The 25,780-nt window shown below is 35.7% G+C and overlaps 1 protein-coding gene across 1 annotated transcript in view; it reads right to left on the bottom strand.

Moving 5' to 3' along the window:
• Hsd17b4 (hydroxysteroid 17-beta dehydrogenase 4) overlaps nt 1–25,780 on the bottom strand; it is a 120,742-nt gene that overhangs the window by 68,848 nt on the left and 26,114 nt on the right. Inside the window, exons 8-11 of the mRNA XM_077109464.1 lie at nt 24,951–25,138; nt 6,080–6,171; nt 3,243–3,267; nt 1,280–1,408 (exon numbers count right to left, since the gene is read on the bottom strand). Coding sequence (XP_076965579.1) covers nt 1,280–1,408; nt 3,243–3,267; nt 6,080–6,171; nt 24,951–25,138 — 434 coding nt within the window. The remainder of the gene's footprint in view (nt 1–1,279; nt 1,409–3,242; nt 3,268–6,079; nt 6,172–24,950; nt 25,139–25,780) is intronic.

Genomic DNA, 25,780 nt, shown 5'->3' with positions numbered 1-25,780 from the left:
GAGACAGGAGGATGTCAAGTTTGATGCAAGCCTCAGCAACTTAGTGAGATCCTCACTAGTAAGCCACTTAGTGAGACCCTGTCTCAAAAAATAAAAATAACTGTGGATGTAGCTCCATGGTAATGTAAGCCTGGATTCAACCCCCCAGTACAAAAAAAAAAAAAATAGTAAAAACCTAAGCAGTCATTTTTTCAGATATATTCTTCTATCAACTTGGAATATAAACTTATTGAGGAAAAAGGAAAAATGTTTTTCTACAAAATGATCCTGACTCATAATCTTACTCAGAAAACTCTTCTAAATTTCACATGTCATATGCACATGCAACTTTTACTAGGAAAAAATGTGAATTTTCTTTGGTCTCTCTTCCTGTGGGTATGTAGTAAGTGATTAAATAATTCAAGTTAATAAGCATTTATTAAATCCCTTCTGAGTTCAGCACTATGATAACACCAAGTACAAAAGAATTATATATAGGACTGGGGTGCAGCTTAGTGATAGAACACTGTCTAGCATGCCCAAAAACCTAGAACTACAAAAAAAAAAGAGAGAGACAGACAGAATTACATATAGGATACAATCTCTGCCTCAAAGAATTTGCCATGCAGTTAAGAAACCATATATTCATGGAAAAAAGCAATGGACAACAGTTACAATTAGATGTTAATTAGAAGTTCAAGTGGGTAGGAGTTCAACTAACAGAAAGATCAACTTAGCCCAGATTATCTGGAAAGGTTCTGCTAAGTATCTAGGCTTGAGTATTTCTAAGAAAGCACTAAAATTATGTAGAGGTGATAAAAGGAAGACAAAGTATGAAAGAAAAGGAGAAAAACAATAGCAAAAACAAAGCACTAAAGCAAAGCCTCTTTTATTCTCTAAATGAAAAAGAGCTAAGCCCAAGTAAACTAAGCTTAAATAAACTTTGGAGGAAATAGAGAAAAATGGGGTCAAACTAGGAGCATGTATCTAGATAAAGGAAGATTTTTTAAATGAACTATCAGCTAAAAAGTAGGTGCATTTAACACAAATAAGTAAATGCCTTGTGCCATCCATCCCCCTGCCACAAATAAGCCAAAAAACAAGACTATAAAAAAATGACAGTGGGACATAAATATCTTAAATACGAAGAGTTCTAATACCAACTATAGCAGAAAATACACTACACATGATAGAAGTATTTAAGTCATCACAGTTTAGAAGGTCATTCCACATAAGAAGAGAGAATATTTGTTGCCTGTAGTTCCCCAACCAAGGTTAAATGGCTTGGGATTCTCTTTACCTTGGATATTCTGAGGCTTGCTGGCATTATCAAAGTCACAGATCTTCTCCCAGTTAGCCTTCACTGCCTCAGGAGTCACTGGCTGATTCTTCTGTCTTACAATGGCTCCCAGGGTCCGCTCCCAGCGTACTAATTATAGGAAAAAAAAAAAAAAAGAAAAAAAAGATACTGAGCACATAATTTAGGAGGAAAACAGAAAGTAAAATGTGTAAAAGCCCCTTAAATTTTTAACTTCAAGAAAAAGGAAATTCAGAAAAAAAAAGTGTTCCACTTTGTAGAATTTTACTATGCATTAAAATGCCTTTTTCCTAAAACACCCATCAGGAAAATGTCAACTAAAAAAAATTGTTTTGAATAAAAACTTTCTCCTTTGACTGTGCCAGGCACTACTAAAGGTAGAATCTCATGCTGAATCTAAAAGCTAAGTTACAAAATAATTGCACCAAAAGACTTACCTCATAACCACAGATGACACCAGTAAAGATACGTAACTCTTCTTGTATATAAAATGAAGATTAACAGAATAGAACGTGTTGGATAGTAAATAGAAGACTAGTGGTGGTAACATGCCAAAGATTTTAGTTAACAAAAAATCAGTATATCGGATAGCCACATATAATTCTTTTTATCCTTCTTTTGCCCTCCTTCCATTTCGACAAGAAGTCAACTAAACTGCACAGATTTACAGAAAACGTAAGTTCTGCATCAATTCCATTAGGAGAATTTTTAACATTGTTTCCTTTTAAAAATCCAGAAGAATAAATACACTGGCTACCTTATTTAAGCATAATGATCAGAATGTTTTTGATGACTGTCTCCCGCCACCACCCGAATTGAATCCAGAGCCTTAAGCACACTAGGCAAGAGCTCTATCACTGTGTTATATCATCAGCCCTTTTCAATTTTATTTTGAGACAGGGTTTTGCTAGGCTTCCCAGGCTGGCTCTAACTTGAAATTCTCTCGACTCAGGCTCTTGGGTACTTGGGATTACAAGGGGGCACTTGATAATTATTAAATTTAAGACTTAATAATTTAATAAGTACTGGGAAATCTAGAAATGCCTGCTTTTGAATTTTTCCTATTGATGAAGTGCCAGATAGAACTTTTACTGAAGCACTGATCTTCCTATCATAAGTGGGTGTTTTTTCAAAAGACACACAAATGCTTAAGGAACTTTAACAACTGGACAGAACAGTCATTAATGCTAAAAATATTAATAATTCACAATACATTGTACCAATGCCCTCCAGTGACAGCAACCTTTTAAGTAACTCAATTAATCGTGTGATTAATTTTGATACCAATAGCCAACTGAAAACAAGGTATTAGAATTTTCACAATTTTAATTCTATAAAGCAACTATAATTAGGTTTAAGAGATGGGACAGAAGAGCACTAATGATACTAAATGAATTTACTATTGAGGAGAAGGAAAACAATTCCCATATCAGTTGCAATTTATTGACCAATGTTGCAAAGTTGTCCAATGTGATTTCTCACTCTCCCGATATTTTATGCTAGAGGAAGGAAATAATTACATGAAAGAATTGGAGAACTTGCTAGCTATGCCATCTAGAATAGGCTCCTCTCATGTTTTAAAAGTCGTCTCTCCCTCCCACTCACTTCTCTGCTGAAACAGCAAAAATAAGCATGTGGGATGCCAGAGATATCGGAGGATAAATACAAATATAAAGAGAGACTTTGCTAAATGAAGAAATAAGACAGGAAAAAGTCCTGAATAAGGGTTACCTACCGAATGAACAGACTTTCGAAAGTACAGAGGCCTGCAGGACAATTGCCATGTTTTAGAAGATCTGCTGTATAACAATATTCAAGTCTGAATATGTGTGCACTAAATCTAGTGATTAAGCACTTGACAATATGCTTATTACCTGGTTGTAATGGAAATGCAGATTTAAAGATATGGAAATAACCAATGGCAAACCAAAACTGACAGACTTACATTTTCCAATCCATCCTGCTCCAACCTAGCAAAAAAGAGGGAGAAACATTATATTATATTATATAATATATAATCACTAGTAGAATTTTTAAATTTAAAATAAAGGCAGCAATCTTACTAGGTATAATAGAACGCTAGATGACAATGAATGAAAATAATATGGTTCTACAAAAGTCTACTGGTCCCATGAATTTACACTGTTCCTATTATCACAACAGAAACCTAAAGTAACACAATGTAGTAGGAAAAAAAAGACTACGAAGTAAGAGGCCAAGGCTTGATACCATATCTTCTACTGACTAGCTATGTGACCCTGTTCAAATCATTTGGCCTCCTGAAATACAAATTTCACCATCTGTAAAATAAGGATAACAACACATAGTTTATGTGGTTACTGTGAAATTTATACAATGTAAATTGTACACATTATAGTCTCAAAATAAATGTCCTTCTAGAAAGAACCAGTGAACTAAAAAAAATAAATAAAATAAATTCAAAGCCCATAGAGTATTTGACTTAATGATTTACACATATTCATGTTAGTAAAACATCTTTATTTAGAGATAAGGCAAATCACCAAATACCAACTGCCACACAGAAAGATAAATTTTATATATCTATGTTTTTAGAGATTCAGGAAAATCCTGAAGGGAAAAAATGTCTGATATAAAGAAAATCCAGCAAGTTTTCAAACACAACTACACTGTGGTAAAACTTCATATTCAAATTCTACATGCATGTGGTAAGAAAAAAAAAATGTTTAAGGAGACAGCACACATCTTGGTGGCTCTAGGCATAAGGATGTAATTTTCCATCATCTTTTGCCTTTATATTAATATGCCCATGCCTTTTATATATCTGATGAATCTTGATGTAATTAAGAGTACATAAATCAGCAGTGGTTTTGATAACAGGTAAGAGATATCACCTTTTATCATACTTTGGGAGTGATGTTAGCAACAAGTTCTTCTGAGATGCTAGAAACAACTGCACCTGCTGAACCAAAATCTTTATCTGCCACTCTAGGTATCTATCAGAATTTTGCAAACAAAGTGGTAGTTTAAGTCAGAATATTACACCCACCTCTTATCATATTTTATCAATCAGGCATGTCAAATGTTCCTCACTAAAAATGTTCACAAGTAAATGAAAATAACAACATAAAATTTTATCCTCAGCATGATCCTAATTGTCTACATGACTTTGGATGTGTGTTTACAATACACATCTAAAAAAAGACTGGAAGGAAATACATAAAAATATAGTTCTCTCTGCGTAGTGATAATGTGGTGATTTTTATTTTCCTGTATATATGTTCCAATATAGTTAAACTTTTCAGAGAGGATACATTTTTGTTTACAAAGTTAATATAATTTTCAAAGTTAAGTAATTTTTAAAATTCCTTAGATAAAAGAGGGTCAGGCTAAATTTTAAACTCCAGATGGCTTGATATTATTAAGTTTTCCTATTCTGTAAAATTAGATTTTTAAATTTCCTTCCACTTCTGATTTTCACAATTCACATTCAATGGGTGTGATTAGAAAGGTGGAGGCATATATCTCTGTTTAGCTATATGAAGGCTATTTTATTTTTCTCCTTTAATTTACTCATAAGCTTTTTATTCAAATGAAACAGGCTAATAAGATAGTATTCCCTTCAAACTGAGCCAGATTCTTTTTCTACCAAAAAATGTTTTGGATGCCACAGTATCGTACATACCACAGGTTTATTATAGAGAATCAAAAAATGGAAGGAAAAAGGTTCTAATAGATAAAACTTCAGACTAAGAAAAAAGATTAAACTCAAATGAGTAATCATAATACATACATCAGCTTAAAAAGGGAATGGGGAAAACAGAAAAGTTTTCTTTTAAAGTTTAAAACAAATAGTAAGTTGTATTTATTGATCTATCATAGCCAAACTAAATTCCTGATATAGATTAATAAATAAAATTCTGGGGAAGGCTGTTATATAATAGACACAATGTTAAAGGTTTAAAATTATCTATAGTTGTGTTATAGTTTGGATCTGGAATGTCCCCCAAAGGTTCGTGTGTTAAAGACCTTGTCCCAGCTGGTGGTGCTCTTGGGAGGTGGTGGGAACTTCAGGAAGTGGGGCCTAGTTGGAGGAAGTAGGTCACTGTGGGAACATCCTTAAAGAATGTATCTTGCTCCTGGCCCCTTTTTCTCAGTTTCCCAGCTGCAATGAAGTGAACAACTCTATCCATCACATGCTCCCTATCATCATGTTCTGCCTTGTGAAAGGACCAAAGCAATAGGGCCAAATGACTATGGATTGAACCCTGAGCCAAAATTAATCTTCCCTCCTTCAAGCTGATTTCTCAGGTATTTTGTCACAGTGGCAGAAAACTAACACAAGGTGCCACAATAAACTTCAAGAAAACTAAAGCTCAGGAAGGTTAATTTATTCAATATTCCAGCAAGTCAGTGATTACCAGAATAAGAATTCAAAATCTGATCCAGGTGACTCTAAACCTCAAGCTCTATCTTTTCATTTTAAGAAGCTGAATGGCTTCTTAAATCAATGAAATCTTCTATATTTGACTAAACATATCATACTAGCCATATTTTCATTTGGTAAGACTATTAGAAATGAAGAACTATGAAAAAACATAATTTATAAAGCTGATGTTACTTTTTCCAAAAGTACACTTGTACCTTAGTAACATAAACATAATATTTTTAAATATTCAAGTTACGTCAACCAGTGCAGATTTGTACAAATGTAAGCATTTGAAAAACACTAATTTTAAAATCCTTTTTTATATTTAATTACACAAATATTGCTTTAGGAAAAAACATCAAGTTTCAGAATACCTCAAACAAACCACCATTTTCCTCACAACTCTCATGGCAAAGCCAAAGGATCAGCGGTGCCACATACTCAGGCTTTAAAGCTTCAAAAAGATCTAAAATAAATACAAAGAAATTACAAACAAAAATATGTACATTTTATCTGTCATTCTGCTTTGTGAAAATTTCTTATTTATGTAGGTAAAATTTCTTATGTTGATGATTCAGAGACTTTAAACAAGAAAAAATATACACATATATATGTAAACAAGAAAAAATATATATACATATGTATGTATACTCAAATATTAAAGGTTTTTAGAAGAACTTTTTCATCCCCATTGAGACATTTAGAAGAACTTTTTCATCCCCATTGAGACATACCTGAAACATTATCAAGTTTCTTGATAAAACTGCAGTCATTAGACATACCTTTCCATGATGGGGAACATATTATTCTGGAGAAAATGTTAGAGCAGTCTCAGCAAAGACAATGAGTAAAATTATATATAACATGAGAATCACAGGTACCATTCATTCCCAAAACTACGCCATTCTTCCAACTATTTAATGAGAATTTTGGAAAACTTCAAATATCCTAGACAATTATAATAGCAGAAAATGATTGAAAAAGACCCTAGAACCATCATGATGAGTAACCAAACATAAGGATTGTTTTCTCATTGTAAACCTCTGTGAGCAGCTTAGTACAGCAAAAAAAGAAACACAAAGACCTAGAATTTAGTGCCAGCCCTATAGGTAAGCAACTTAAGAACTTGGGAAGATCACTCAATTTCCTTGTACCTTGTCTTCATCTATAAATTGGTAATTAAAATGTTTTCCCTGCCTATTCTACCAATTTGTTCCAAGATTCCAATGAGGTAAAACTGTATCTTGTGATATCTTTTTTTAAGCCAATTCTTTTAAAAAAAAAATTTCTAGTTCTCAATGGACCTTTATTTTTTACTGATTTATATGTGGTACTGAGAACTAAACCCAGTGCCTCACACATGCTAGGCAAGTGCTCTACAACTGAGCCAAAACTCCAGCCCTTATGATATCTTATAGACCTTAAATCTTACCTAAGAAATCAAATAAATGCAAAAACCTGTGATATGATGTAATTTTATATTAACATAATAAAATAGCAAAGATGTACTTATAGTCCTGTAAATTAAAGATCAGCTACAAAAATCTTCACTTCATGGTCTCTAAAAGATCTCAAATCCACATGTAATCCAATGGCATAGTGTTCTCCACTTTCCATTATACACATATGGAGAAAATCAAAGGAAGACTCCATCCAACTTCTTGAACTACACAATAAAACAAATTCTTAACCTATATACCATTCATCTCAATATTTAACATTCTTCTAATTTCCCATGTAACAATTTGCAAAATTCAATATTAAAGGATTTTATATATAGGAATTCAGATATTTGAGGTGACTAACTTCATACTGAATGCAAAATGAATATATCTATAACATCCAATTGAGAGCTGGGGCTGTGGCTCACTGGCAGAATGTTCATTGTGCATGTGTGAGGCACTGAGTTTGATCCTCAGCACCACATAAAAATAAATAAAAGGTATTGTATTCATCTAAAAGTAAAAAAAATATATTTTTAAAAAATCCAACTGAGCATCAATTCTTAGGTGAAAAATGAACATAAGCTAATAGAAAAATACTTCTGCTTTATACCAGATTTTGCATATTAACACTATGTTATATGCCAATATTCTTGTTTTCCAGTTCATTCTCAATCTGCTAGGTAAGCCAGCATCTATTAAACTCAGTTTCATAAAAAAAAAAAAAAAAAAAAAAAACAGCAAGAAGATAAACATAATGTCTAAGAAGGCCCATTAGCTAGTAAGATATAAAGTTATGTGAAATCAAAATTAGACTTAGCCTCCTTTACCCAAGCAGTGTTTATTCCATAATATTAGATACATAGCATTATAATGAAGCAAGTACTTTTTGACAATTTTGTCACCAGAAATGGTATTATTTTAAACCTTGCTGAGACAGAAGAATAATCACAAGCAAAATGAAAAAAAAAAAAAAAAAAAAAAGCCCTTAGTTCCACACTGCAAGGAAGGCAGGGTTGCTCTGAGAACACATTTAAACAACAGTTCTGATACCTAAATACTTAGAGGTAGGCCAGCATCGAGATGAGGTTCTGACCCTAAACTGTTCTACACTGAACCTTAACTTTCAAGGAAGACTTGGTTAAGCCTCCTGGTTACCAGCAATAGCAAAGACAAATCCTCTCTGAAGAAAAACTGTCAATTTAAAGCAAAGAATAAACACAGATTAAGATCAAGTAAAGGGCTTGTGATTAAAAATCACCAAACACTCATGAGGGAAAACCATAATGAGTAAAAAATTTTTAAAATAAAAAACAGATTTAAACTCCAATGGAATGTTATAATTTAAAATATATATATATATATATTGTGTGTGTGTGTATATATATATATATACACAGATTTAATGCAATCACAATCAAAATCCCAATGAAATGATATTCCTCAAAGAAATAGCAAAAGCAATCATGAAATTCATCTGGAAAAATAAGAGACCCAGAATAGTCAAAGCAATCCTTAACAAGAAGAGTGAAGTAGGGTGGCATCACAATACTAGACCTTAAACTATACTACAGAGCAACAGTAACAAAAACAGCATGATATTGGTACCAAAATAGACTTGTAGACCAATGGTACAGAGACAAACACACATAAATACAGTTATCTCATACTAGACAAAGACATCAAAAATATACATTGGAGAAAAGACAGCCTCTTCAACAAATGGTGCTGAGAAAAACTGGAAATCCATATGCAGCAAAATGAAGTTAAACCCCTATCTCTCACCATGCACAACACTCAACTCAAAGTAGATCAAGGACCCAGGAATTAGACCAGAAACCCTATACCTAATAGAATAAAAACTAGGCCCAGGGCTGAGGATGTGGCTCAAGTGGTAGCGCGCTCGCCTGGCATGCATGCGGCCCGGGTTCGATCCTAAGCACCACATACAAAGAAAGATGTTGTGTCCACTGAAAAACTAAAAAAATAAATAAATATTTAAAAAAAATTAGGCCCAAATCTTCATCATGTCAGATTAGGTCCCAATTTTCTTAAAAAGACTCATAAAATGCAAAAAATAAATTCAAGAATGAATAAATAGGATGGATTCAAACTATAAGAGCTTCTTCTCAGCAAAAGAAACAATCAGTGAGATGAAGAGAGAGCCTACAAAATGGGAGCAAACTTTTTCCACACACACATCAAATACAGCACTAATCTCCAGGATATATAAAGAACTCAAAAAACTTAATACCAAAAAAAAAAAAACAAATAACCCAATCAATAAATGAGCTAAGGAATGGAACAGACAGTTCTCAGAAGAAGATATACAATCGATCAACAAATGCATGAAAAAATGTTCAACTTCTCTAGCAATTAGAAATATGCAAATCAAAACTATTCTAAGATTTCATCTCATTCCAATCACAATGGCAGTTGTCAAGAATACAACAAGGATTCCAAGATGGCGGCAAATAGAGTGCATCACACCCCATGTACCGCGTCACTGCGCAGGTGAATAACGAGTTAGAATGACAAAAAGCTATCTTGTTAGGAATTTACAGCAAAATTGGGGTACACCGAAACCTAGAGGAAGGATTGCCATCACCGAGGACCAGTCATTGAGTCTCAAACACGAGCCAACTGTGCGACCAGAGATCCAGGCTGACTGATCCGCTGCCCATTGCGCGGCCTGCCCCGCAGCTACAGACAGAGGGGCGCCGCCGAGAAGCGACCAGAAAGCAGAGACAAACGATGCTACGGATTCTGTGGAGTCCTGCCGGCTGTGCCCTCACTGAGCTCCAGGCTGAGTTCGGGGTTTGAGACGGGGAAGGAAGCGGTCCATTTCTATCCCCCACAACAGAAAGTCCACCAAGGAAGCCAGCGGCCACCATCTTGGAGAGCTGACGTCACCACTGTCAGTCTCCGAGAGATTGCAACAATAAAACAAGTGTGTGTTACTCAACCCATCTCCCATACAGTGGGGAATTCGCATAAAATCTATCCCAGGCTTTCCAGGGGAGGGATTATCAGAATGAGCCTGCATAGAGACGCGGGGAAAGGTAGAGACACCTGACCTCCAATTCCCCCTCCCATCAGCGGCGAAAACGAAACCTGTCTTGCCAGCTCTGGGGGAGGGGAAAGCAGAAAAAATCAAAACAATAGGGTGCCGATTCCCAATAGCCACCCTCCACACCCAGCAAACTGCAGGCCCAGAGTACAGTTTGAACTGCCGAGAGGCATCACACTGGGGAAGGCCGGGCTAGCAGGAGAAGCCAGGGCTAGCAGGAGAAGCCAGGGGACGAGAGGCCAGGCCCTCGGGACAGGGCGGCTAGAGACCGCCCGCCCGCCGAAGACCGACCTCCCGCCCGACCTCCCGCCTGCTGCCTGCGCAACTGAGCGGCTGGAGTCCGCCTGCCCGCCAGCGACAGACCGCCCGCCCTCTGTCCGTGTGACTGGGCGGCTGGAGACTGCCCGCCGCCGGCGACCGCCCACGCGACTGGGCGGTTGGAGACCGCAGGCCCGCCGGTGACCGATCACATGACTGGGCGGCTGGAGACCGCCAGCCCACAAGCAACCTTGTGACTCGACCCCGAGGTGCGGCCCAGCGGTACGGAGCAGAGACTCTAGGAAGAGGTCTATAGCCAGGCCTTCATGAAGTAGCTAACCGGGAGCTGAAACCAACCAGAGACAGACCAGTCCCACCCCTCCCTTCGGACACCCTGGCAAAAAGCCTGGGGCCCGCCATAGCAGAGAGGTGACGTCACCGGAGTTCGGCCGACGGAATTCCATCCCAGCAGAATCCACTTTAGCATGCATAGTCTACCACCACAAAGGAGAGACAACAGAGATATACAAAACCAAAACAAATTTATAGGAGAGAGCAGAAACAAACAATCAAACAGAGCTGGAAAGTAACATGAACAACATGAAAAAACAAGGGAAAAAAGGACTACAAACAATGCAGGACAACTTAAATCTACAGGAGGACCTAGAAACATCAGAAACATGGATAGGGAAAGAACTCAAGGCATACCTAACTCAAAAGGAACGGAATATTAGAGAAGACATGAGACAGCAAGTCCAAGCAATGAAAGCATATTTTGAAAATGAATTAAACAAACAAATTCAAATGGCAAAGAACGAGCTTTACTAGGAGATAGAGATCTTTAAAAAAATCAAACAGTAATCCTAGAAATGCAGGAAACCATAAACCAAATTAAAAACTCAAATGAGAATATTACAAATAGACTAGATCAAGTAGAAGTCAGAACATCAGATAATGAAGACAAAGTTTATCAACTTGAAAAGAATATAGTCAACATAGAAAGGATGCTTAAATCTCACGAGCAATCTATTCAAGAGATATGGGATGTCATAAAAAAACCAAACTTGACAGTCATTGGGATAGAAGAAGGCATAGAGGTTCAAATCAAAGGAATGGATAACCTATTAAATGAAATAATTCTAGAAAACGTCCCAGAGATGAAAGATGGAATGGACTGCCAAATCCTGGAAGCCTACAGGACCCCAAGCATTCAAAACCGTAATAGACAAACTCCAAGACATATAATTATGAAGATAGCCAACATACAGAACAAGGAGAGAATATTAAAAGCTACGAGAGAAAGGAGGCAGATTACATTCAGGAGTAAACCAATTAGGTTAATGGCTGATTTTTCATCACAGACTTTGAAAGCGAGAAGATCCTGGAACAATGTATTTCAAACGCTGAAAAATAATGGATTCCCACCAAGAATACTGTATCCAGCAAAATTAAGCTTCAGATTTGATAATGAAATTAAAATATTTCACGATAAACAAAAGTTAAAAGAATTCACAGCCAGAAAACCAGCACTGCAAAGCATTTTGAGCAAAAAACTACAAGAAGAGGAATTGAAAAATAGTACCCAAAACTAACAGTGGGAGGTATCTCAGTAAAGGAGGAGAAAAATAACCAAAGAGGAAAAACTAGCCAAACTAAAATAAATAAATAAATAAACATGACAGGAAGTACAAACCATATTTCAATAGTAACCTTAAATGTTAATGGCCTAGGAGATCCAACATGGCGGCGGGCAGAGAGGCTGCACTTTCACTGTACTCCCAGTGATGGGGGCATAAAGTTGCAAGGATAACTCTTGGATCCTTCCAACGGAGATTCTCCTAGCAAAATTCCATTGAAGAGAGACCGCCCGGGAGCTACTAGGATTTTTTTAAAACGTCTATGTGACCCGGACGAGCGGGACCCTGCCACTAGACGCGGAGTACCAGATTCACCTTCCACAGTCCGCGCACCGCGGGCACAGCTGCAGATCTGTCCACCCGCCCGCAGCAAAAGTGACTGGGTCCTGCTAGATGCCGAGACACAGCTTGGCAGGAAGAAGTCTTTAGCCAAGCCCCCACGACACAGGAGCTGAGGCGAACCGGGTCGGACCAGTTTCACCCCTCCCCTCGGACACTACAGCAAGGAGCCTGGGGCCCGCCATAGCTGAGAGGTGACGTCATCGGAGTTCGGCCGGCGGAATTCCTTCCCAGCAGAATCCACTTTAGCAGCACCTTCATCCCCTTACCCCCCAACTCTCATCCCAAGCATTACATCTTCCATTGCGTGTAATTGTCTAAATGCAAATAGGTGAATATCTCGAGGCTGTCTATAAGACTCCCAAATACCTAGCTACTAACAACACCCTGATCCAATTGCCCGGTAGTATCCACCTTCAGTGGAGCAATCTCCTAAAGTAGCCAAGACATACTAACCATCGTACCACCAGAGCACCTAACCTAAACGTATAGACCTAAGAACAAACAGCAAAACATTATATGCATACAGAACCTAGAAGCCTTATATGAATTGAATGAATCTGCTTTAAAGCACAACAAAGCCCAACATTTCTAGGCATAATCTCCCAACACAAAAGGGAGACAACAGAGATATACAAAGCCAAAACAAATGTATAGGAGAAAGCAGTTACAAAGCAGTCAAACAGAGCTGGATAGCGACGTGAACAATATGAAAAAACAAGGGAAAAAAGGGTTACAAACAATGCAGGACAATCTAAATGTACAAGAGGACATAGCAGAAACAGAAACATGGACAGGGAAAGAAATCAAGGCATGCCTAATTCAGATGGAACGGAATATTAGAGAAGACATGAGACAGCAAATCCAAGCATTGAAAGTATATTCTGAAGAGGAACTAACCACACAAATTCAATCAGTAAAGAATGAGCTTTATCAGGAGATAGAGGTGTTAAAAAAAAATCAAGTTTTAATCATAGAAATGCAAGAATCCGTAAATCAGATTAAAAGCGCTAATGAGAATATTACAAACAGACTAGATCAAGTAGAAGTCAGAACATCAGATAATGAAGACAAAGTTTATCAACTTGAAAAGAATATAGTTAACACAGAAAAGATGCTGAAATCTCACGAGCAATCTATCCAAGAGATATGGGATCTTATCAAAAAACCAAATTTGAGAGTCATTGGGATAGAAGAAGGCACAGAGAATCAGTCCAAAGGAATGGATGGCTTACTAAAGGAGATAATACTAGAAAACTTCCCAGAGATGAAAGATGGAATGGATTGCCAAATCCTGGAAGCTTACAGGACCCCAAACATCCAAAACCATAATAGACCAACCCCAAGACACATAATCATGAAGATAGCTAACATACAGGACAAGGAGAGAATACTAAAAGCTACAAGAGAAAAGAAGCAGATTACATTTAGGGGTAAACTAATTAGGTTAACGACTGATTTTTCATCACAGACTTTGAAAGCGAGAAGATCCTGGAACAACGTATTTCAAACACTGAAAAATAATGGATTCCAACCAAGAATACTGTATCCAGCAAAACTAAGCTTCAGATTTGACAATGAAATTAAAATATTTCACGATAAACAAAAGCTAAAAGAATTTGCAGCCAGAAAACCAGCACTGCAAAACATTTTGACCACAATATTACAAGAAGAGGAACTGAAAAATAGCGCCCAAAACTAACAGTGGGAGGTATCTCAGTAAAGGGGAAGAAAAATAACCAAAGAGGGAAAACTAACCAATCTAAAATAAATAAATAAATAAACATGACTGGAAGTACAAACCATATTTCAATTGTAACCTTAAATGTTAATGGCTTAAATTCACCAATCAAGAGACATAGGCTAGTAACCTGGATTAAAAAAACAAATCCAACAATATGCTGCCTTCAGGAGACTCATATGATAGAAAAAGACATTCACAGACTGAAGGTGAAAGGTTGGGAAAAATCATACCACTCACATGGCCATCGGAAACAAGCAGGAGTGGCCATTCTCATATCGAATAAAGTCAACTTCAAACCTAAGGTAATCAAAAGGGATAAAGAAGGACACTATATACTGTTAAAAGGAACCATCCACCAACAAGACATAACAATTATCAATTTATATGCACCAAACAATGGTGCTGCAACGTTCATAAAACAAACTCTCCTCAAGTTCAAGAGTCAAATAGACCACAACACAGTAATTATGGGGGACTTCAACACACCACTCTCACCATTGGACAGATCCTCTAGACAAAAGCTGAACAAAGAAACTATAAAACTTAATAACGTAATCAATAACCTAGACTTAACAGACATATATAGAATATATCAACCATCATCAAGTGGATACACATTCTTCTCAGCAGCACATGGAACCTACTCAAAGATAGACCATATATTATGCCATAGGGCAACTCTCAGTAAATATAAAGGTGTGGAGATAATACCATGCACCATATCTGACCATAATGGAATGAAGCTGGAAATCAATGATAAAAGAAGGAAGGAAAAATCCTGCATCAGCTGGAAAATGAACAATATGTTACTGAATGATCAATGGGTTACAGAAGATATAAAGGAGGAAATCAAAAAATTCCTAGAGATAAAAGACAATACAGACACAACATACCGGAATCTATGGGACACAATGAAAGCAGTTTTAAGAGGGAAATTCATTTCCTGGAGTTCATTCCTCAAAAAAAGAAAAAAACCAACAAATAAATGAACTCACACTACATCTTAAAACCTTAGAAAAGGAAGAGCAAAACAACAGCAAACGTAGTAGAAGACAAGAAATAATTAAAATCAGAGCAGAAATCAACGAAATTGAAACAAAAAAAAAAACCATTGAAAAAATTGATAAAACTAAAAGTTGGTTCTTTGAAAAAATAAATAAGATCGACAGACCCTTAGCCACGCTAACGAAGAGAAGAAGAAGAGAGAACGCAAATTACTAACATACGGGATGAAAAAGGCAATATCACAACAGACACTACAGAAATACAGAAGATAATTAAAAAGTATTTTGAAACTCTATATTCCAATAAAATAGAAGATAGTGAAGATATCGATAAATTTCTTAAGTCATATGATCTGCCCAGATTGAGTCAGGAAGACACACACGATTTAAACAGACCAATAACAAAAGACGAAATTGAAGAGGCCATCAAAAGACTACCAACTAAGAAAAGCCCAGGAACGGAGGGGTATACAGCAGAATTTTACAAAACCTTCAAAGAAGAATTAATACCAATACTTTTCAAGCTATTTCAAGAAATAGAAAAAGAAGGAGCTCTTCCAAATTCATTCTATGAGGCCAACATCACCCTGATCCCAAAACCAGACAAAGACACTTTAAAGAAAGAAAACTACAGACCAATATCTCTAATGAACTTGAATGCAAAAATTCTCAATAAAATCCTGGCGAATCAAATACAAAAGCATATCAAAAAAACTGTGCACCATGATCAAGTAGGATTCATCCCAGGGATACAAGGCTGGTTCAATATACGGAAATCAATAAATGTTATTCACCACATCAATAGACTTAAAGATAAGAACCACATGATCATCTCGATAGATGCAGAAAAAGCATTCAACAAAGTACAGCATCCCTTTATGTTCAAAACACTAGAAAAACTAGGGATAACAGGAACTTACCTCAACATTGTAAAAGCTATATATGCTAAGCCTCAGGCTAGCATCATCCTAAATGGAGAAAAACTGAAGGCATTCCCTCTAAAACCTGGAACAAGACAGGGGATGCCCTCTCTCACCACTTCTATTTAATTTAGTTCTTGAAATACTAGCCAGAGCAATTAGACAGACAAAAGAAATTAAAGGCATAAAAATAGGAAAAGAAGAACTTAAATTATCACTATTTGCGGATGACATGATAATATATCTAACAGACTCAAAAGGGTCTAGAAAGAAACTGCTAGAGTTAATAAATCAATTCAGCAAAGTGGCAGCATATAAAATCAACACGCATAAATCAAAGGCATTCCTGTATATCAGCAACAAAACTTCTGAAATGGAAATGAGGAAAACAAAATATCCTCAAAGAAAATAAGATACTTGGGAATCAACCTAACAAAAGAGGTGAAAGATTTATACAATGAAAACTACAGAACCCTAAAGAGAGAGACAGAAGAAGATCTTAGAAGATGGAAAAAGTACCCTGTTCATGGATACGCAGAACTAACATCATCAACATGGCGATATTACCCAAAGTTCTCTACAGGTTTAATGCGATGCCAATCAAAATCCCAACGGCTTTTCTTGTAGAAATAGATAAAGCAATCATGAAATTCATATGGAAAAACAAAAGACCCAGAATAGCAAAAGCAATTCTAAGCAGGAAGTGTGGATCTGGAGGTATAGCGATACCAGATTTCAAACTGTACTACAGAGCAATAGTAACAAAAACTGCATGGTACTGGTACCAAAACAGGCAGGTGGACCAATGGTACAGAATAGAGGACACAGAGACCAATCCACAAAATTACAACTTTCTTATATTTGATAAAGGGGCTAAAAGCATGCAATGGAGGAAGGATAGCATCTTCAACAAATGGTGCTGGGAAAACTGGAAATCCATATGCAACAAAATGAAGCTGAACCCCTTTCTCTCGCCATGCACAAAAGTTAACTCCAAATGGATCAAGAAGCTAGATATCAAATCAGAGACACGGCGTCTGATAGAAGAAAAAATTGACTATGATCTACATACTGTGGGGTTGGGCTCCAAATTCCTTAATAGGACACCCATAGCCCAAGGGTTAAAAACAAGAATAAACAAATGGGACTTACTTAAACTAAAAAGTTTTTTCTCAGCAAGAGAAACAATAAGAGAGGTAAATAGAGAGCCTACATCCTGGGAACAAATTTTTACCCCTCACACTTCAGACAGAGCCCTAATATCCAGAATATACAAAGAACTCAAAAAATTAAACAATAAAATAACAAATAACCCAATCAACAAATGGGCCAAGGACCTGAACAGACACTTCTCAGAGGAGGACATACAATCAATCAACAAGTACATGAAAAAATGCTCACCATCTCTAGCAGTCAGAGAAATGCAAATCAAAATCACCCTAAGATACCATCTTACTCCAGTAAGATTGGCAGCCATTATGAAGTCAAACAACAGCAAGTGCTGGCGAGGATGTGGGGAAAACGGTACACTTGTACATTGCTGGTGGGACTGCAAATTGGTGAGGCCAATTTGGAAAGCAGTATAGAGATTCCTGGGAAAGCTGGGAATGGATCCACCATTTGACCCAGCTATCGCCCTTCTAGGACTATTTCCTGAGGATATTAAAAGAGCGTACTATAGGGATACTGCCACATCAATGATCATAGCAGCACAATTCACAATAGCTAGACTGTGGAACCAACTTAGATGCCCTTCAATAGATGAATGGATAAAAAAAAATGTGGCATTTATACACAATGGAGTATTACACAGCACTAAAAAATGACAAAATCATGGAATTTGCAGGGAAATGGATGGCATTAGAGCAGATTATGCTAAGCAAAGCTGGCCAATCCTTAAAAAACAAATGCCAAATGTCTTCTTTGATAAAAGAGAGCAACTAAGAACAGAACAGGGAGGGAGAGCATGAGGAAAAGATTTAACATTGAACAGAGACGAGTGGGAGGAGAGAAAGGGAGAGAGAAGGGTAATCGTATGGAAATGGTAGGAGACCCTCAATGTTACACAAAATTACATATAAGAGGTTGTGAGGGGAAAGGGGGTGGGGGAAACAAGGGAGAGAATTGAGCAACAGCAGATGAGGTAGAGAGGGAAGATGGGAGGGGAGGGGGGACAGTAGGGGATAGGAAAGGTAGCAGAATACAACAGTTACTAATATGCCATTATGTAAAAATGTGAATGTGTAACCAATGTGATTCTGCAATTTGTATTTGGGGTAAAAATGGGAGTTCATAACCCACTTGAGTCAAATGTATGAAAGATGATATGTCATGAGCTTTGTAATGTTTTGAACAACCAATAAAAAAAAAAAAAAGATTTTTGAGGGGGCAGGGATTGTGGCTCAGGAGTATAGCGCCCGCCTAGCATGTGCGGGGCCCTGGGTTTGATCTTCAGCACCACATAAAAATAAATGAATGGAATAAAGGTATTATGTCCAACTACAACTAAAGAAAGAAAGAAAGAAAGAAAGAAAGAAGAATACAAGCAATAATAAGTGTTGGTGAGGGTGTAGGGAAAAGGCACACTCTTACACTGCTGGTGGGACTCCAAATTGGTACAACCACTCTGGAATCCAGTATGGAGATTCGCTGGAAAACTTGGAATGGAACCACCATTTGACCCAGCTATCCCACTCCTCAGTTAATACCCAAGGGACTTAAAAACAGCATACTAGAGTGATGCAGCCACATCGATGTTTATAGCAACACAATTCACATTAGCTATATTGTGGAACCAAACTAGATGTCGTTCAGTGGATGAATGGATAAAGAAACTGTTATAAACACAATGAAATATTACTCAGCATTAAAAGAGAATAAAATCATGGCAGTTGCAGGTAAATGGATGGAGTTGGAGAATATCATGCTAAGTGAAGTTAGCCAATTCCAAAAAATCAAAGGCCAAATAAAGTGGGTGCTGATCCACAGTGGGGAGGGGGGACAGCATGGAAAGAATGGAGGAATTTTTGGATAGAGCAAAGGGGAGGGAGGGGGTAGGGAAGCAGTATGGGGATAGGAAAGATGGTGGAATGAGATGGACATCATTACCCTAGGTACATATATGATGATGCAAATGGTATGACCTACTTTGTATGCAACCAGAGACATGAAAAACTGTGCTCCATTTGTGTACTATGAATCAAAATGCATTCTGCTGTCATTTATAATTAGAACAAATAAATTCATTTTAAAAATGCAAAAAATAAAATACATTGTATAGAAAAGCTACCTAATGATTCAGAAAAGGAAATCCAAAGTTCTAAAACGAATGTTAGTACAAATGCAAAAAGTAAATGGTACCTAAAAATACTTGTGTCCCATGAAGTAAATAATTTTAAAATAATTCCACTTATCAATTGTTTCATACCATTTCACAGAAGCTTCTTTTTAACTATTATGGAGATTTTCTTTTCAGAAATGTGTAAAGCCCAGGAATACTAAATATCATAAACATTTCTCCAATAATCAAATATTCTACTTATTAAATAACTAACTCAATAAACAGGCTTTCAAGCATACATTTTTTAATTTCATATTTTCAAAAAAATATGAAAAAAAGACTCACTCTCCTGATTCTGAGAATAATATGAAAACTACAGTATTCAAAACATGATATTGGAAAAAGGACAGACATATAGATCACTGGAACACAATGGAGTATCCAAAAAGACACACATATGTGGTCAACTGACTTTGCACTAAAGTATCAAGGCTACTCAAATCTAGAATAAGAAACCGTCTATAGAACAAAAGAACTATTTTCTTCAACAAATAGATTTTTAAAAGAAGAAGAAAATGAACTATTGTATGTTAAATACCTACTGACCTTCTTAAGATCTTTAGTGAAATATATCAACTCTAAAAATGTATCTTTTTAATGCTAAGTGAAGTTAGCCAATCTGGAAAAAAAAACAAATGCCGAATGTTTTCTCTGGGATAGGGAGAGGAAGCATGGGATGAACAGACGAACTCTAGATAGAGCAGAGGGATTGGAGAGGAAGGGAGAGGGTATGGGATTAGAAATGATGGTGGAATGTGATGGTCATTATTATCCAAAGCACATGTATGAAGACACGAATTGGTATGAATATACTTTGTATACAACCAGAAATATGAAAAATTGTGCTATATATATGTAATAAGAATTATAATGCATTCCACTATCATATATAAATTTTAAAAAATAAACAAAAAAATAAAAATGTATCTTTTTATAAAACCAGAAATTTTTTTAATAATGAATTTGGTATTAGGTGATGTTAAATTATTTTGTTTGATGCAATAAAGGCACTATGGTTACAATGGCTCTATCTATTACAGATTCATTCCCAAGTGCCTATTTGGTGAAATATAATATCTATAAATTGCTTTAAAATATTACAGAAAAAAAAGGAGAGGCAACAAAATAAATACAACAAAATTGGCTATTTCACTGTTCATGATTTGTTGAAGCTGGGTGATGGGTACGTAGTTTTCTGTTTGGGGATTTGGGGGGTTTTGTTTTGCTTTGGGTTTTTGTTTTTGTTTCTTTGTGGCAGTACTAGTAATTGAACTCACTATACAAGAGCTCTATCACTGAACCACACCCTCACTAAAGCTTTATAGTTCTCAATTCTCTTCCTTATTTGTATGTATGATGAATAGTTGCACAGTAAAAAAAAAAAAAAAAAAAAAAATTCTTTTTTTAACAAGACACATATAACCACAAAAAATACTTTTTAAATTATGGAATATGAATATGATATGTCAAGAGCTTTGTAATGTTTTGAACAACCAATAAAAAAATTATGGGATATGAATAGAGTAAAATATAAAGCAACCATTAAAAACTCCTATATAATTTTACTAAATAAAATGTTCATGACATAATAAATGGGAAAAATAATAATTAAACTTCCATTCTCCAATTGAACATGTAAAACTTGGAAGTCATCAATCATCTCCATCTTCAAACCAAGAAAAAAGCTGAACAAATTAAAAATGAACAACTCTGTTTAACTCCACCAGAGAACTAAGTCACATGGCAAACCACCATCTGAAAAACTGAAAAAATAGGCAAATCATGAATCATGGCTTATCAGGAATAGAAGCCTCCAGATTCTATAAGAATACTTAATGGTAACTGACAAAATCCTAGAGGCTAAATGTGAACATGCTTGATCTTAGGGAGGCTCTATACTAATAGATCTCTGACATTTTGGTCAATTTTATTTCCAAAAGCTCCACCAAATTCTCACAATGAAGATCAGAGAAAAATCATCTCACATTCTGTACATGAGCAGGGAGAAACTAACCATTTTGAAATATGTCTATGTTCTATTTGACACAGGTTTGTCCTGAAGAGAAATTCCTTTACCAGAGCCTTATCTTACCTAAGAGAAGATCAATTACACAATTAGAGCCCCTCTAGCTTGCTTATCTCAAATAAGGGAAAGAAAGAAAAATAACACTAAGAAATTCTTCTGAAGGTCCTGACCCAGGATGATGACCCACTAAAAAAACTGAAAAGTTAATCATTAATATACAGAACACTTCCCCTTCCCAATGCAACATAGCCACATTAACAGGGTTCTAATTTAACATTATATCATTAATATACAGAACACTTCCCCTTCCCAATGCAACATAGCCACGTTAACAGGGTTCTAATTTAACATTATATCATTAATATACAGAACACTTCCCCTTCCCAATGCAACATAGCCACATTAACAGGGTTCTAATTTAACATTATATCATTAATATACAGAACACTTCCCCTTCCCAATGCAACATAGCCACGTTAACAGAGTTCTGATTATAGCTCAGAGAGTTCAAAGACACAATTTCTATTTAACAAAGAGTTCCCAGGCAAACCCAAAATAATAGGGAACACAAAAACTAAAGCAGATAAAAAACTGTAGTCTCTGATACCAACTGCTAAAGCAAATAGTAAACATGGCCTAACTCCTAATGAGATAAATGTAATTCCTCATACTAAGGGTTTATTTACCTCAATTTTTATCACCTAATACATCATATTCAACTTTCAACAAGAAATTGCAAGTCATGCTAAAAAGCAAGAAAAAGTATAGGCTGAAGAGATAAAGCAAACAACAGAACCAAATTAAAATACGGCAGAGATATGGAAATTATAAGACTGGGAATTTAATTATGATTAATGGGCTAAGGGCACCAATGGAAAAAACAGACAACATACAAGAATAAGTACTGTAAGCAGAGAGAGGGGAAACTCCATCAAAGAATCAAAAGAAAATGTTAGAAATCAAGATGACTATAACAGAAATGAAAAATCAATGAGCTTAAAGACAAGGCAATAGAAGTTTCCCAAACTAAAAGGCAAAGAGAAAAAAGAAATACAACAAAAAAAATGAAACAGAATATTTAAGAACTGTGGGCAATCACAAAAGATATAATATGTTCAATGGTAATTTGAGAAGGTGAAGGGGAAAAGAAGGAAGCAGAAGAAATTCTTGAAGCAAGGATGGCCAAACTTTTCCCAAATTAATGAGGGATATCAAATCATAGGTCTAGAAGCTCAAAGAACACCAAGCAGTAAAAATACTAAAAATCTCCAACAAAGCATATTATATTCAGATAGGAAAAAAAAAAAAAAAAACAAGAAGAAAACCATGGAAGAAGCCAGAGGGAGAAAAAAACCTTACCTAAAAAAGAACAAGGGTAAGGGCTGGGGTTGTGGCTCAGTGTTAGAGCACTTGCCTAGCATGTATGAGGCACTGGGTTCAATTCTCAGAACCACATATAAATAAATAAAATAAAGGTCCATCAACGACTAAAAAAAAAAAAAAAAAGAACAAGGGTAAGAATTACGTTGGACCTTCTCCAGAAACTACATAACCAAGAGGAACATGAAACAAAATATTTAAAGTGTTTGGGAAAAAGCCATCAACCTAGAATTTTATATCCAGTAAAAATATACTTAAAAAGTAAAGAATATTAAAAAATCAGTACAGACAACTCACTTCTCTGGAAAAGAAAAATTTGCAAAACTCCTATCTGATAAAGAACTTGTTTCCAAAATATACAAACAACCCTTGAAACTCAAACAAATAAACAAACAAAAATCTCAATTTAAATTATCTGAATAGATAATTCACCAAAGATAAATGAATTTAAAAAAAAATAATAATGTAGAAGAAAATACCAAGCACCATATATCATTACAAAGTTTCAAATTCAAACAATGAGAGATAGAATTTCACACCTATTAGACTAAAATCCAAAAAACTGACAATAAAAAAAAAAAAAAAAAAAATGTTGCCACGGACGTAGAACAAGACCTCTAATTCATTGCTTTACCAGTTGTTTGGCTGGTTTCTTACAAAGCTAAACCCAGTCTGACCAACCATTTAGCAGTCACACTTCTTGGAATTTATTCAAATGAGTAGAAAACATGTTCTCATAAAAATCTGCACACAAATGTTTATACCAACTTTACTTCATAATTGTCAAAAATTAGAAGCAACCAAAATGTCCCTCAATAAATGAATGAATAAACAAATTGGGGTACATCTGTACCATGAAGTATTAATGAATTATAAAAGGAATGAGTTTGAATCTTCTCCAGGCATTAAAAAGAAAAGGGGAGAAATTAATAAATGAAGCACACGGAACTTTTTGAGTAGTGAAACTATTCTATAATGGAAGATATGCAACATTACAGAATATACTGCTATGCAACACAAAAGTATTCCCATTACACACTATAAACTTTAGTTAATAATAATGAATCAATACTGGTTCAATGACTGTAACACATATATACCTACCACACTGATGCAAGATAGTAAACAGAGAGGAAAACTGGATAGAAGAAATATATGAGAACTTTCTGTACTACCTGCCTAAAATTCTATAAAGCAAAAACTGCTCTAAAAAATAAAGTATTAGGGGCTGGGGATGTGGCTCAGGCGGTAGTGCGCTCGCCTGGCATGCGTGCGGCCCGGGTTCGATCCTCAGCACCACATACAGACAAAAATGTTGTGTCCGCCAAATACTGAAAAATAAATATTAAAATTCTCTCTCTCTCCCTCTCTCAGTCTCTCTCACTCTTTCTTTAAAAAAATAAAAAATAAAAAAATAAAGTATTAGCCTGATACAATGGTGCACACCTATAATCACAGCAACTCAGGAGGCTGAGGCAGAAGATCACAAATCTCAGGCCAGACTTAGCAAGACCTTGTGCCAAAAAATAAAAAGGACTAGGGATATAGCTCTGCGATAAAGTCACCTGAGTTCAATCCCCAGTACTGGGGGAAAGAAAAAAAAAGTACATTATTTTTCTATAATCATTAAAAAGGGTTAAGAATTTATTATCCCATTCTATAAAAATGCATTTGTATCTATCTATGCAGAGAAAAAGGATGAAAGTTTACTTCAGTATGTTAAAATTCAAGTCATTTTTTATTTTTTCCTTTGTGTGTGTGGTGTTTGTTTTGTTTTGTTTTGTTTTTTAAACTTTCAACACTGAACAACAATTACACAATATGCTTTTGAAATTGGAAAGAAAGGGATGAGGTTGTAGCTCAGCGGTAGAGCGCTCGCCTAGCGAGTGCAAGGCCCTGGGTTCAATATTCAGCACCACATAAAAATACATAAACAAAATAAAGGTATTGTGTACAACTAAAAAAATAAATATTTTTTAAAAAAAGAAATTGGAAAGAAAATTTTTTTGAGTATTGAGAAAATTAAATACTGGTTTTTTCCCTACACACACACACATTTGTAATAGCAATAAAGCCACAACTTACCTTCAGGCATAACAGTCTGAGTCATCCGTGATCCAGCGTTAGGGGCAATAGTGTTACAGTGAATATTGTTTTTCCTGCCTTCAATTGCAAGAGTATTTGCAAGGCCCAGAATACCCAACTTTGCAGCACTATAATTTGCCTGGCCAAAGTTGCCATATATTCCTGAAGCTGATGAAGTCATAATGATCCTAAAAGGAAAATCAGTCTCTCAATATTCTCTTTTCTGTTTTGATAATTTACAACTCTAACCTTGTTTTGGTACGATTGCAACTGTCAAAAGCAACTCTTGGGTCATTAGCTTCTCACAGTCATGATTCGTATCTTAAAAAATACTGATATAAAAGTAATCTCTAAAAATTCAACAATAAGATGTAACTATTTGAGAAGAATCCCTAATCAGAGCCAAATGAAATTAAGTATAATAATGAATATTTGTTATTTATTGAAAACAATAAGATTTATAAATATAAACTAGCAACATGTAAGTTAAAATTTTAGCAAGAGGACTAGGATTGTAGCTCAGTGGTAGAGCAATCACCTAGCATGTGCAATGCCCTGGGTTCAATCCTCAGCACCACATAAAAATAGTTGTGTCCAACTACAACTAAAAAACTAAATAAATATTTAAAAAATATTTTAGCAAGAAATATTACATCAAGCATTTCTAATTCTTCCATCCTTACCACACTGCCTCTCTTCCCTTCTGGATAATATCAAATGCCCCAATATACGATGCCCTCTTATAATCTGACTCAACCTCATTCTACTTAGTCCAAATAAAATAAATCATATCATTTATTTTTCAGAAACTGCCAAGGATCATGATAAAC

The sequence above is a fragment of the Callospermophilus lateralis genome, chromosome 5, assembly GCF_048772815.1.
Source record: "Callospermophilus lateralis isolate mCalLat2 chromosome 5, mCalLat2.hap1, whole genome shotgun sequence".
NCBI classification, from domain to species: Eukaryota; Metazoa; Chordata; class Mammalia; order Rodentia; family Sciuridae; genus Callospermophilus; species Callospermophilus lateralis.
Note: the sequence above shows the minus strand (reverse complement) of the source record. Positions and strands in the feature narration are given on the sequence as shown.